Source organism: Rosa chinensis, chromosome 1, assembly GCF_002994745.2.
Source record: "Rosa chinensis cultivar Old Blush chromosome 1, RchiOBHm-V2, whole genome shotgun sequence".
In the NCBI taxonomy this organism is placed as follows: domain Eukaryota; kingdom Viridiplantae; phylum Streptophyta; class Magnoliopsida; order Rosales; family Rosaceae; genus Rosa; species Rosa chinensis.
In genome coordinates this window covers 60,409,833-60,424,550 of record NC_037088.1, presented here as the reverse complement: position 1 = coordinate 60,424,550, position 14,718 = coordinate 60,409,833, and the positions used below count along the sequence as shown (strand labels likewise).

General features: G+C 40.9%; 1 protein-coding gene, 1 long non-coding RNA gene and 1 pseudogene across 2 annotated transcripts; all 3 read right to left on the bottom strand.

Annotated features, from left to right (window-relative positions):
* Window positions 1-1,511: 1,511 nt before the first annotated feature.
* Window positions 1,512-2,301, bottom strand: LOC112181975. The gene is made up of 2 exons (XR_002929223.2): window positions 2,187-2,301; window positions 1,512-1,585 (listed from the first exon to the last, which is right to left on the bottom strand). It is a non-coding gene; the product is annotated as an uncharacterized LOC112181975 (long non-coding RNA).
* Window positions 2,302-4,034: 1,733 nt separating this feature from the next.
* Window positions 4,035-9,809, bottom strand: LOC112171201 (annotated as a pseudogene).
* Window positions 9,810-10,206: 397 nt separating this feature from the next.
* LOC112187740 (protein trichome birefringence-like 33) lies at window positions 10,207-13,357 on the bottom strand. Its single transcript, XM_024326684.2, has 6 exons — window positions 12,820-13,357; window positions 12,501-12,720; window positions 11,513-11,690; window positions 11,224-11,423; window positions 10,952-11,110; window positions 10,207-10,765 (listed from the first exon to the last, which is right to left on the bottom strand). Exons 1-6 carry the CDS (start codon window positions 13,022-13,024, stop codon window positions 10,426-10,428), a joined length of 1,302 nt encoding a protein of 433 aa, XP_024182452.1. The 5' UTR covers window positions 13,025-13,357; the 3' UTR covers window positions 10,207-10,425.
* Window positions 13,358-14,718: the final 1,361 nt, after the last annotated feature.

The window sequence follows — 14,718 nt, the reverse complement described above, 5'->3', positions numbered from 1 at the left end:
CTTCTCCTCTACAAGTGACATTTTTTTCTATTAGAAAATAAACTTGAAGTCTAAACTTGTATACAAAGAATATAAATTACCTCAGCACATGCTTGTTCTTTTTCCCATTCACTGCTCCAAATCTGCTCCATAGAAACTCGACCCATTCAATGAAACTTTTCTTTTCTTGCAAGATGATCGATTTATAGCTTGTCCACTCGGTGGAAATTCCATAAATAAGCTCCATGAATCACACATTTCAGTTTCAGTTTCAAATAAGCAGAAGAATCAGAAGCATATAATCAAACTAGACATTTCAGTTTCAACCCATAGGGGATTTCAGTTTCAAGTCTCAAATACTCTTTAACAAGTCCACTACAAATTCTCAGAAGAAAATAGCTTCATATTATTAACAGAAGATTACAGTTTTACAGAAACAGGTCGCTGGGTCTGGAAACTAGTTTCTGAAATAATTTATGTAAGTGATATTCCAATTGGATAAGTACACCCAAAGTCATATAGTTTTGAAGAAAAGTGAGAGCCGAAAGACAAACTATCAAAGATCATATATCAGTTTAGTTTGTCAAAACTCAAGCTATTCAGAAATATAAAATTGAAACAGAATATGAGTTAATAACATCACAGAAATAAAAGGTTATTCCAATTGGTTTATCATGGTAGAGGCATGATGCAAAAATTACAAAATGTACCTGTATTCCAAGCATCTTTCCTATAATTCCCAAAGCTTCCTGTGTATCCTTGTAAAGATGAGACCAAAGCTTCCTAATTATCCACTTTGGCTATTTTCTTGTTTCCAACCAAATAACACTGTTCAGCAGAAAGCACAGTTTGCACCAAGCGAGCCAAAGTTTTGATTCACAAGAAAAGACATATACCAAGATGACAAGTCTTCCAAATTACCAGAAACAAACTAAACAATGCCCATCCCATGTGAATATTGATGAACTATTCAAAAAGAGGAGGAGGAGGAGGTGGGGGGGTTTATCCCACAATCCTCTGTTTCTCCATTTTATAAAATTGAAAAGAAGCATACTGTATAGAAACAGAAATGCCTGTGCAAAAAACCAGCCAAGTGGTCCAAACCAATAAAAGAAGACAAAGACTTAGTTTACAGTTTCTACTCTTGCTGTCTCGCAACCTAATTATACTCTTTTCCACTTATAGAGATTTCATCTCAAAGAGAAGCATGCTATCTTCGATCACTCTTGCTTGAAAATAATAATAATAACAATAATATGATGTAAAAGCTAATAACAAGGTTACAACTTGTTCCAATTTGTTATTAACCCATTATAATCAGCAACATTGTTTCTGAGATATACCAACATCTCACTGAGATGTCAGCAACATGGTTTGTTGGGATATTTAGCTCGAATTTTGAACACTAGATGCAAGTGGGCTGTCCACCAGCCACCAAACGGCAACACAGAGTTCAGCATCAATGGAACAAAAGCAGTGAATACAAGGGAAGTCGAAAGAAATCAAAATATTACAGAAAATGTTATATCGGATACCTATATGGTATGTGCTTATGCGTTTGAAGATCTCTATACTTTTTTGCAAGGCCATAATCAATGATATACACCTGCAGCAAAAACAAAACCCAGAAAAGAAACGTCAGGCAATGCATGATTCAAGAAAATAGTGTAGTTAATTTAATGCTGCACCCACTTTCATGTGATAGTGTGATAGGCAAGATGATTAAGCTGTATATAGTGTGATAGACAAGATGATTAAAGCACTATAGAACTAATACAAAGATACAGGTATTTAAGTTCTTGTTTTAGCCACAGTTACAAAGCAATGGTTCCCTCAAATCATATCCTTGATTAATAAGGTTCAGACATACAGCTCAGTTAGTAGCTTGCTTTTGAGAAATACTAAAATAAGACTAGTCCAGGGCATGATTTCAATGTCCTGGAAGCATATAAAGGTTAAACTTCTTTCTTGTAAATTAACCAAACATGTTGTTTAGCTCTGTTTTTACATCCCACATCAATCCCCATGAAGTAATTCTGTATAGAAACATTTGCCTTTATTAGAATGAAATTACTTTCCCAAGAAATTCAACACCTTGACATCCAAAATCACAATGGAAGCAACCACAAAGAGTCTTAAGCAGCAATTGAAAAGATTCCAATCAAGCATGAAAACGCAAAGTTATGAACATGATTTGAGACAAGTACCTGATTAGCTTTACGCCCCAGACCCATTAAGAAGTTGTCAGGCTTTATGTCACGGTGAAGAAATCCCCGTGAGTGCATGTACTCCACTCGGCTAGTCTACAGAAATAAGGGGGAAGCATAAGCATGGGAGCCATGTCCATTTTTCTCATATGAAAACATCAACCATCCTTTAATATAATAACTTACTAATTGATCTGCAAGCATTAAAACTGTCTTCAAAGTGAACTTCCGATTGCAATAGTTGATGAAGCAGAGAGAGAGGAATCAGAGAGAGAGAGAGAGGTACCTATACGAGGAGGGAGAGGGAGAAGCAAGGAATGAAATGGAAGGCGTGAGAGAAAATAGAGGTGAAGTCGGAGACGATCTCTTCGAGTGGTCGTTGCTCTGCTCTGAGCCGTCCAAATACGGCCTTGGAATCTTCGAACCCCAGAGTCCCCCGCTTCTTCATCTTTAGCTAAATTCCGAAGCTTCACACAGAGATAGAGAGAGATAGAGAGAGAGCTACAGACGACGAGCGGCGCAGAATTATCAGAGGGGGCCAAACTGGGTTTCACTTTTCAACGGGTTACTGCTCTACCCGTTGAAAGCTTTCCCAATGTTAGGCTAACAGAACTATAGTGAACTTCTATATACACATCAAATTCCAACGAATCTAAACACAACCGTACATTCAAAACCCAGACCCAAACCAAAATAAGCTTCGGAAATATAGGCACTCACCGGAGTTGGAGTATCAGTCTTGCAAATGGGCATCGTGGCCTTCATTTCTCCAAAGCAAAGAGACCTAAGTAAACCCAGTCAAATCAAACAAAGAACAATATCAGTGTCACTAACAATCACAAACAAGTGAATTCTTAGATCTTGAACAAAATCCTTCAGAGACTAAAAAGAAATAAAAATCAAAAGAGACAGAGAGAGAGAGCAAGAAGAACCCGAAATCTGCAAACCCAGAAACAAAGAACAAAGTGTGGAGGCCATTTGGACTAGTTGGGGTTCGGATCTCAGAGCAAGGATGTGCTGTCGTTGGACAAGAAGCATCGGCTTGCGGCCAAAGAGAGCTTGCCGGCAGAGGCGATGGCGCCGGTGAGGGGACGGAGGAGGTTAATGAGGGAGAGACAGTAGCCACGGATCTCAAGCTCGAGGTCTGGAGAGGGAGGTTGGGTCAGAGAGCGAGGCCGGGAACTCAGGGTCAGAGAGCGAGGTCGGGGACTCTGGGTCAGATCGAAGGTGGCTCCAGTCAGCTTAGGTCGTAGAATGAAGTCGGGGACTTGGAGCACGTCAAGTTGGAGAAGGATGTCGGGAACTCAAGGCAGGGCCGAGGTCGGCAAGGTGAATGAGCTGCTGAGTCTCACAGTCTTTAGCTAGCTAGGGTTCGAAAGTTTGAGAGAAAGAGATAAAAAATAGTAAGTGTCGGGGGAATGAAATAATTGGTCCCCGCGTTTCTCAAAGTTTAAAACTTAGTCCCTCCGCGTTTTTTAAAAATTTTCGAACGAAACTTTTCTCATCGGTTACTTTCGTAACCGATGTCTATAATAATCATAGAAATCGGTTTTTTCACAAACTGATGTTAGCACGATTTTTAACATCAGGTGCAATCCTGACCGATTTAATAGTGGCGATGTCTAATGACATTATTCTAGTAGTGCCTTTTGTGTACACCATGTAGTCCTATATAAGGATCCTCATGGTGAGATGAATAATACACACATTCTACTCTCTACATCTAAACACTCTCTATTCTCTGTGTCATTACTCTCTTCTCTCAAACTCTCTTACTTTTCATTTTACAACAACAATAACAAATTTCCTTACCCTAGCTACGCACACACCATTTTTTAGTAGAATCAATCAAGGATAGAAAAGTTTTGCAAGAAGCTCATTCCAAGTATCTTGAAGGCCAGGCAAGCACCGATACACACAATCTGCATAGCTAGTAGGGTTTGCCAACTGCTCTGGACTCCATTGCTTCTTGTATATTGACGTGTGTGCGTCTCTGCGATAGCTTGAGAGTTTGGTGATGTTCAGAAGTGTAATTGGCACCTTTGATTTGCTGAATGCCTCTCTTATTAGCTCCATTATATATGTAGGGGACTCTGAAGTCTGAACCCCAATAGTTTGGATCTTCATCAAACTTGTTTGATTGTAATAATTGCCTCCTGGTTCACCTCCCCCAATCCACAATCCTGCCAAAAAAAAAACCTCAAACATTAGCTAGCAAATAAAACACAAGTTCAAATTTTTTATTCAATTTCGTTGTGGGATGTAATCACACATTCAAATTCACGGTAAAGTTTTCACTTTAGAGGTAGCATCCAGAAATCTTCATTGGGTGGTATAGCTCAACATACAAGTTGCACGTGTTTACAAAGGGCTAATTTTTCACATCAAAAATCTAACAAAATAATATATAATATGGGAATGAAATTCATATTCTTCGTTTTATAATTCACTCTCTATGTTTTTTTTAATAACTTAATTTTTTTATCCTTAGTAACTTAATTTTGTCTTTTTTTTTAATAAGAACTTCAATTAGAAGACAGGTCCAATATCAACCCTAGAACGCGCCGCACGCGCCTAGGACTTCCCCAACTTTCTCTTGTGCTCGTCCGGCGGCACGTCCTTGCGGCGTTGTCGTCGGACAGGTTGTTTTCTTTTTTGTCGTTCGTTTGTGACGTTTGAGTGGGTCGTTTCGATGCTTGATAGCTGATAGCGGTGGTTGGATGTGGTTTGGATGGTGGCTGCCATTGGTTGATCTGGTTTGGGTCGCGGGTGATTTGGTCTAAGTGATGATGGAGGGCTGTCGGATCTGGGCAATTTGGCTTGTGCTTGGTGGTGGTGCTGTGGCGAAAGGGCTGGGTTCTCCTTCGTTCGATGGGTGGTGGCTGAGGTCGACATCGAGGCCTGCTCGTGAGAGCAGCCCGGATCTGGGCTGTACGGGATCTTTTCCGGCTTTCTCTGCGAGCACTCCTTGGTGGAGACCTTGGTGCGTGGGGCGACGATGGTGGACTGACTAGGGTGGTGGTGGTCTGGAGGCAGTGCGACGGAACCGGTGATGCCACGGTGGTGGGTCTAGTGGAAGGTTTGTTGGCCTCGCTAATGGGTTGCAGTGATTATACAGTTGGGCCGAGTTTAATGTTTGTTGGGCCCTTGGTGGTGGGCAGTTATCACTAGTTTTTAGGGTTTTGTTTCTTTTGTTTTGTTTTAAGTATTAGCTATTGAGTCGGGTGCACTGCAATTTTTGGCATAGACAATCTTCTATTTGGTGGTCTAGAAGTCGTTCCTGTTCTGGAGTTAGGTTAGCAGCGGTGGCGAAAATGTCTGCGGTGGCATACTTGCATAGACAATCATCCTTGGCCTTCTAGTGGGAATGTTCCTGTTTGATCTCGGGTCGGAGGTGATGGCGATTTGGAGCATTTGTGGATTGATGGTGTTGACATTAAGGTGGCAATGGTCTTGGGTTTAATTTAGTCTCAGGTTTGATAGTCCGACATTTCATTTTGGTCGGGTTCGAAGTCACAACGAGTGTAGACTTGGTCGATCAAAGGCAGGTCAGGAGGACTCTGGGTGGCGAGTTAGTGCTGACAAAGTTGTGTGTCATGGATTCACTGCTCCTGCGCATATTGTCTTTGCCTTTTAATTGTAGTGCAAGTTTAATTCTGTAGGGCTTTTTTGGCTCCGTCAGTCAGTCATTTTGGAGTTCTAGTGTGAAGTCCAATGGTCATCTCTGTGTATGAGATAATGTCAAAACTCATTGTATCCAGTTAATTATTAATGAAGTTTCTTCTTGATAAAAAAAAAACTTCAATTAGAGAAAAAAAATGTGATTTGTAAAATGGGGAGTGAACACTTCCCTATATACATGCCGGTTCTGAAGCGGACATCCGCACTTCGCTAAAGTGCAGACGGTGGCGCAGCAGCGGTGTTCCAGCGGCGAAGGCTGCTCGGGGCTTGGCGGAAGGAGGCCGGAGGCATCCCAGAAGGTTCTGGGCAGCGATCGAGGTTGCAGGTTATGGGCAACGACTCGACCTGCAACTGCAACTTTCTGGTCAGAGCTACAACCTCGTCGTCGGTGACTCCACCCGACTGCAGACCGATCCGTCCTACCCCTGGCATCCGTCCGGCAAGCGGCGCCGCGCCGTCGAAGCTTGATTGAGGCTGCTGCGTTGACGTCTGTACTTTAACAACAGTGCAGACGTCCTCTTTGGAACCGCTCCGTCCCTATATAATATGATTACACTTTATATGACATAGTGCTAATTATTCACAAAGAATTAGTTATTTCCGACTAAGTGGTATCAGAACTATGTTGAGCTGGGATGTCACCTCATGCAACTTGGAGTCCATCTCCACCTTCTCTGGTACCATTTGTTGGTGATAACAGCAAGGCTTTTTGCCCAAATCTATGTAGGGATAAAAGGATTTTACTCACTTTCCATGGAGAGGTGACATGCTAGTGAAAAATAGCCTTCTCTTCTTAGGATCAGTATTCTTCTCCAATCTCCACCCATCTTATTAAACTTTTCATGGCCATACGATAAGCCTCTGTGATTGGCACCTCCGCAATATTTTTCACCCATCATCAAAGGATCCTAGCCTGAGAATTCTGTTAGTAAGCCATGTATATAGTAGGAGGAATGGGTAATTAAATAGAGAAAAGAAATTGGATATATCGTTTAGTATGAGAAAGTTAGAATGTATATATATAGAAAATTATAAACTTCGAACTGGTCATCCACCATATGTAAGTGTTAAACACCAACATATCAACATTCTTCCAATGTTTTCCATGCTTATTGATTGATCCTTTCCTGCAATCCTATGGGATACCCCATGGTGGAGAGCATTGCCTGAGTTTGATTCAAGCAGAAATGTTGCCCGGCCAGTAGAACTCAATCGTTGCATTGTAATCCTATAAACATTAGGAATAAATTAAGAAAAGTGAGAACTTAATAAACTGTGAATGTACACCCTTGACATGAAGTAAACTGAAAGTACATGAAATGTGACCTTGGCTGTGAAAACATTTCGTGAGTCTGAGTCGAAAGTGTCCATGGACTTGGCATCGGTGGGGATGAGTGAGTGGAGAAGACAAACCATGGAAACATTCTGACCCCGGTTTAGAGAATCTCTAACGAACATCATCCGTTTCCCTTGTAGAGTCTCAAGATTCAAGCATCAAAGAGGCATTGAATCTGTGTAAAAAAATTTGTGACAAGGTTAATATTGCTCTCATGTTACCCAATTAATCCATCAAGATCATAATTCCACAGGTTTTGGTCAAGAATTGCAATTTTTTTCATTTTTTTTTAGATTATATGTGAGTGCTAGGAAAAATGCCATAATTCCCTAATTAAGAATATTCCATCCCTTAATTTGGGGAGACTGGAAGAAATTAGCAAGTGCTTAGCTCAGTTTCCAGCACTGTTCATTATTATGTTTAATTAAGTTAATTTGTCTACAACCAATAACATTTTTATCTAATCCTTATATATCTTTTTATGTAACAATAAGAAACAGTAAAATAAATCATTACAAAAAAATGGAGAGAGGGCCTCCGAAATTTGTGGAGCGACCCGGTAGGGCGAAATTTCAATTTCGTGATGACGGCGGGGAGTCTCGTGCTCTCCAGACCATGCAGGAGCAAGATGACGGCGGCCCGTGTGTGGAGAGACAGTGGTCACTTCTGCACCGGCACTGGGATCGCAGTCAAGTTTCTCAAAGACTCCGGCTGAGGAGATTCTCGGTTGAGGGTGGTGTTTCTCGATGTGGGAGGGCAAATCATGTCGTCGGCGGTTGCAGGGTTGCAGCTTTCACTGCGCTTGGGCTCTGCGTCGTGAGTCGGCTTCGTTTGACCATATCGGGGGTCAGGTCGAGGTGAATGGAGAAGCCGGTGGTGGAGTCGAGCCCGGACGCACTCGAGTCGGGCTGTGGTGCTACAGATTTCCAACGATCTGTGACGACGGTAGAAAGGCCAAGATGGCGTCAGCGGTGGCTGGATCGAGGCGCAGGTTGGCTGGGATTGGTCTGGCAGCGCTGGTGACTGCGGTGGCACGCTGCAGGGAAGATCTGAAAAAACCGGCGGCAAACCCTAGTTTTGAACTAGGGTTGACTTTGACCGGGCTGCTTTGGGCTTCTGGGCCGGAATTTCTTGGGACTGCTTTCAATGGGCCATTACTGATGACTGGGCCTGTTTGTGAGGGGCTCACCTTTAGAGAAGGGTTGCAGACCTTCAAGAATAGCCTAAGGAGCAACCTATTTCCGAGGTTGTTGGCTACTGAGGAAGCTGAGGATGGCGTCAGTTCCAACCCCAAGGGGAAGGGACTAGCGCTTTCTTAAGCTATCTCGGAGTTTAGACATTCTGGACTCAAGCCTTTTGAAATATGGGTAATTTCTATAGGCTTTTCTAAGATGCTTTTAGTTGATATTTGTACCACAATTGCGTGATTGGTAGATTAGACTAGATGGATATTTCTTCTTTAGAGAGCGAGACTACTCTTGCTTAGTTTAGGCTTGCTGTTCAGCGAGCGTCCTTTTAGATTTTAATGAGTTTAGAGTGGCTTAGATAGGTTATCCGGTTTTGTCCCGGTTTTCTTATGTAAGTTATGTTAGACTCTGACCTGTTTTTATGGCTTTGATATCTAATAGCATCAAATCCTTTTTTTTTTTTATAAAAAAAACAGTAAAATAGAACCAAAAAACCCTTCAAAATCTTTCAGTTCCCCAAACTTTAACACCTTCTAATAGCTATGTTCTATGTTTAAGAAGCCTAAGTTGCGGCCGATCTTAAAATATGTGTTCATAAGAATTAGCATGTTAGCACAAACACACATTTGCTATTCCAAGGCCCATTTTTATTGAAACTGTCTTGTACCATAAGCTACCCACACAGACGAAACTAAAAAACCGGCCCAATCATTTTGAAGAGTAAGGATTCTTGTTTGGATTGAGTTTAAATTCTTGGGCCAAACTTCGTCGGCCCAAATGGAATTAGACATTCTGACATAGTGGGTGTGTGTGGAATTTTTTTTTTGAAATAAATTAGACAGAGTTATATGAATGAAACTACAGAATAAGGCGTCTTGCATGGATGGTAAACTGATCTGGGAAGATCACAGCCGTAAGGCTGCTATCTCCATTTCTGGTAGTCCTTGTCCGGCCGTCCATGTTCTCGGCAAGTCAACTGTGGCTGAATGTACGGACACTCCGATTCTTGGTAATGCAGCCGAGTCAACTCGTCCCAAACCTTTGGAAATGTCACACCCTTCTTCCTCCCTAGTCTTAGCCAATGGGGGCTTCTCCCTCCTGATCCTATCTAACCACAAAACACACAAAAAACCCAACTCAGTTTAACGTAAAACAATTCTCGTTTGTATGTCACTTTCATGAAAGAAAAAAAATTTGACTAGGTGGAGTGATTTGGTTTGAGACTTTGAGTAGTACTGATCACCAGTACGTTGTGCTGATGAGTCCACGGAGGTCGAAGCTGCTGGGGCGAGTTGGAGCTGTGGGGTGAAGTTGTACATAAGGTCCTGACGGTATGGCCAAGAACAAGAAGAGAATGAGAGTGAGAAAGGTGAACAGTGAAAGAGGAGGAGAAGAAGACAATAGTGGTGGCGGCTTCATATTTTGCATGAAATGTAACGACTGGGAAGAGGTTATCCTGGGGTTTAAGGTTTATGACTGAAATGTTGTTTTCCGGTGAATTTACGACTGAATTTGAAGGACTTGATTTGTAATTGGATGTGGAGAGGACAACCGACCCGATACTTTTCAAGTTTCATAGATGTTGAAATGTTGAATTAATATTCGACTTTGATCTTGATGTTTGTTCGATTTTCATTTAGGAAAATTTCTAGTCAAATTAGTACCAAACTTTCTATTTGTGCAATCACTAAATAAACTACCTGATTAGGTTGAAACAGAAAAGAAAATTCTTATGAGGGTACTGTCTGATGGATGATTGTGTGCAAAGTTCGGAGGCATCTTCACAAGAATCACAAAAGAACTTCAAAGGCCTTGATCACATTTAGCAAAAAATTTCATTTCATATACGATCGTCAAAATACATCAATCAGTTTCCTCCTATGGCCATTCCCCACCTTTTTTTTCCCATGAAAATCACTATCAAATTTACACAGCTTCTCTTTGTCTTCCCAATCACATGTTTTATGGTTAATTTTAACCATTCTATTGCAATGTTTCCTTTTTCTTTTTTCTCCTTTCTTTTCTTTTACAAGGATCAAGGATAGAACATTTTGGCAAAGAGAAGCTCATTCCAAGTATCCTGCAGACCAGGCAAACACCAATGAACACAATCTGCATAGCTAACAGGGTTTGCTAATTGCTCTGGAGTCAATGGACTCCACTGCTTCTTGTAGATTGACGTGTGTGCATCTTTGCGATAACTTGAGAGCTGGGTGATGTTGAGGAATGAAATGGGCACCTTTGACTTCCTGAATTCTTCTCCTATTACCTCCATTATATTTTTCCGGGAATCTGAACCCCAATAGTTCGGATCTTCGATCAAACTAGTTTGATTGTAACAGTTCCTGTTTGGTTCACCTCCCCAGTCAATACTCCTGCCAAAGCACTTCAAATATTAGGCCTCCACCTTTGTACAAACTTCAACTAAAACTTTCCGTTCTAAGAAAATTTACTTTACATTGAATTTACCAAGTGATCACCACAACTTGGCAAACTATGTGTATGCACTTGCAAGAATGAGAATAAATAGAGGTTAAAAAAATCATGGTAATTTGACTCACTTTCCATGGGAAGGTGACATGCTAGTGAAAAAGACCCTTGTCTTATTGCGGTCCATGTTCCTCCGCACCCATCTTAGCATACTTTTCATTGCCATACGATAAGCCTCCGCGGTTGGCACCTCCACAATATCTTTCACCTCATCTTCAAAAGACCCTTGCCTGGAAAAATAAAACTCAAGCTATTAGATATTTGTTGATTATAGAGATAGTTTACGAATTTCCTTAATATTATTATTTTTTAATAATTTGATAGGAAGGAGTAAAGAATATACAAGATCTTAAATTTCTGGCCGGTCATCCACCACAGATAGGTATTGAACACCAATACATCAACCCCCTTCCAGTGTTTGCCATGGTAATTCATGGACCCTTTCCTGACAAGCCTATCCGATATCCTATGGTTGACAGCATTATCCGAGTTCGACTCAAGAAGAAATGGCGCCCAATAGAACTCAATTGTAGCATTGTAATCCTGAAGTTTGTGATGAAAAATCAATCAAGTAAGATCGATGTGAATGTACATATTAGTAAGCAGAAAATAAAAATCCAGTGAAATGTCACCTTGGCTGTGAAAACAGTTCGTGAATCTGAGTCGAAGGTTTCCATGGATTTGGCTTCATCGGGAATGAGGGAGTGGAGAAGACAAATCATAGAAACATACTGACCCCTGTTCAGAGAATCTCCCACAAACATCATCCGCTTCCCTCTTAGAGTCTCCAGCATTAAAGTAGCATTGAAGCTGTAAAATTTGGTACAAGCTTTTAACATATGAAGAGTTATTTGAACATAAGAATCAAACATCCTAGATAGTAAATTTGCACATAACACTTGTATTATACTACATTACTACTAGATAATAAAAAAAATTTCCAAAAATAATCCCATGTGTTTTTCATAAACCTTCTAAAGAGTGGAAAAACACGAAATTTGTAATCAGAACATGAGCGTATATACACAGACAATTACACATAGTTTCAAATTAAAATGTCCGAATTATATACATACGTAACTACTTGTATATAGTTAACATCATGTATGTCAAGGACCCCATATGTTATACCAAAATCCCTAATGCCAAAATGCACATGTAGTTACCCATTCAAAAATCCCAAAAATTATGGGCACAAAACATAAAATCAAATATTGAAGGGGCTCTTTTATAATTTGTCCCGCACAAGGACAGATGTAAAATAGGATCATCAACTCTCTTCCAGAACATAAAACATATTTGACCTGTACTAGCAGAGATCGTGCAAACAGGACACGTGTCCCCCTACCCACGACTTGCAGGCCGGCCGGCCGGCCTCCCAGCCGGTCCGGGTTGGAAAAACCGCTCTGGCAAGATAACGACAAAGCCAAAACGCTGTCGTTTAACGAACCAAGGAAGACGCTAACACAGGAACCCAACAAATCTCTAAGTCTTTGGTTTTGTCGGTGTGAAGAAACAACAGGAAAGTCCGAGTCCAACTTTCTTAAAAATGCGTTTCTACATTAAACGCGTTTGGATTTGGCTAATCTCTGGGATCTAGAAAATGCTTTTACTACTGACCTGGGAAGATCACAGCCGTCCGGCTGCCACCGCCATTTCTGGTAGTCCTTATCCGGCCGTCCGTGTTCCTGGCAAGTCAGCTGTGGCTGGATGTACGGACACTCCGATTCCTCGTAAAGGGGCCGATTCGACTCGTCCCAAACCCATCTTCCGGTGAAGATGTCGCACTCCGGATCAGTCTTGCCGATGGAGAACGGCAGCTTCTGCCTCTTGATCTTCCCTAGGCCCACAAAACAAAACAACCCAAGTCAGTTGAACCACTGAAACCGCTGTTTCTGGGGTCGGAAAATCTTCAGCGGAACTCGGTGAGTTGACTCACCGGGTTTGACGACGAGATGGTCGGAGAAGGCGGCGGCGGGGGGTTCGAGTTGCTGGCTGAAAATGCACATGAGGTCCTCGCCGTAGAGGACGGCGACGAAGAGAATGAAGGCGAGGAGGGTGAAGAGGTAGGGAGAGAGGCGAGCTTTACGCAAAACGGAGAAGGAAGAAGAGGAAGAGAATGGGGGTGACTTCATTTTGTGCATGTAGAAATAGAATTTTGTATGGGGTTTATGAAGCTCAAAAGAGCTTCATGGTCTTATATGTGTGGAATGAATCATTATGAATGGAACAACTATTTGGGAAGGAGATTATTATATGGAAAACTTTAGAGGGTCTTTGATAAAAGTTGATTAAACATTTAAACTAATGTTGGTGGCAGGCGTGAAACTTTAGCTGGGTTTTTGAGGAAGACCAAGACGATCATTACCCTCTTGAGAAAAACTTCCTTTTTTTTTTCCTTGTAATTTAAGTTATTGTATAATTTGTCTTTGAAGAATAAGAATCTCAAGGTGATACAATGCTTGAGTAGAAATTTTCAGATTCGCGACCCTATGATTATCTTTGGAACGGATCGTTTCTAACCCGATTCAAAAACGTCACGACCTAATCATTACACATATTCTACCCCGATTTAAATACATCACGACCTAAATAATTACACATATTTTACTGGTTATATCTCACATAACTTTGCTAAGAAATTTTTTTTTTCTTCCAATTTTTGAAGGTTCTTTTATATCATAATCAAATTCCGAAAATGCTTGCACGTTTCTCTCATTCGAAAAATCTCATGATCAAATTTGAAGGTTATATGCATAAATGAATTGTTTCGAACATATGAGGAAATTGATGAAATCTGAGAGGAAGATTGAAAGCAGATTGTTGGTAAAATTTCGCTTGGAATAAAACCAGATGAGAATATATATACAAGTTGCATCGATCTCAGGCTCTTTTGTGTTTGGACATTCATCTATCCAACTACCATGTTTGGTCCAAAAAAAAACTCTTTTTTTTTTTTCCTAAGAAGTGGGTAGTGAAAAGTGAGTGATAATGATACATGAGAATGGGGAAGGGCTATAAATGTGGCTTGGCTTCTAAGGTAAGTAAAGCATTGCAAATCATTCTCAGTCTGCACTTCCTTATCATGACACCAACAAAAGGAAAAGGGAAAGAAGTGAGAGATGAAGCAAAGATTAAGTATGATATATAATCATAGAGGCGGGTTTAGTTTAGGTAAAGGTTTGGTAAAAAATTGGGTAACATCTCAGCCTCATAGTAGTTGGCATTGACCGATAATTAGCCAAGCACAACAATACAAGTATACAACAATGACGCAGATGTGCTACAATAGTGACCCAACAACCAAATTCACTTGACTAATCCATTATTGTCCAACTAAATAATAATTTAATCCTTGTTAGATGCTTCAATAACTACAATAATTTAGGGAAATTAACCACATAATTTAGGGGAGCACCAAGTTCCTCTACTCATCCATCAACTCTAACACAAGAACTCTCATTCAAGTGCTATTAGGATAGGGGTGAGACTGTGAAAGCGTGATAGATCCTGAGCTCAAAGTGGGTTTACACCAGAAAGAAAAACTTATTACATGCAATCCCAGATACTAATGGTCGAACCACAGTGAATTACAACAAGCAAACGGTCAAATCTAGAGCTCAAAGCATTGGTTCAACAGCTCAGATGTGTGAGTAGAGATTGTGGTGACTGAGTGTGACTCACATGTCTGGATATTCTCTGGCTCCAAAGTTTGAGCTCCAGATTAAATGTTTAACACTAACTACACCAAGACCTATATCTCACCACAGACATAAGATCACAGCAAAAACAATTTCATAGTATTATTGCCAGGTGAAAAACAAATGCATGGCTTGAC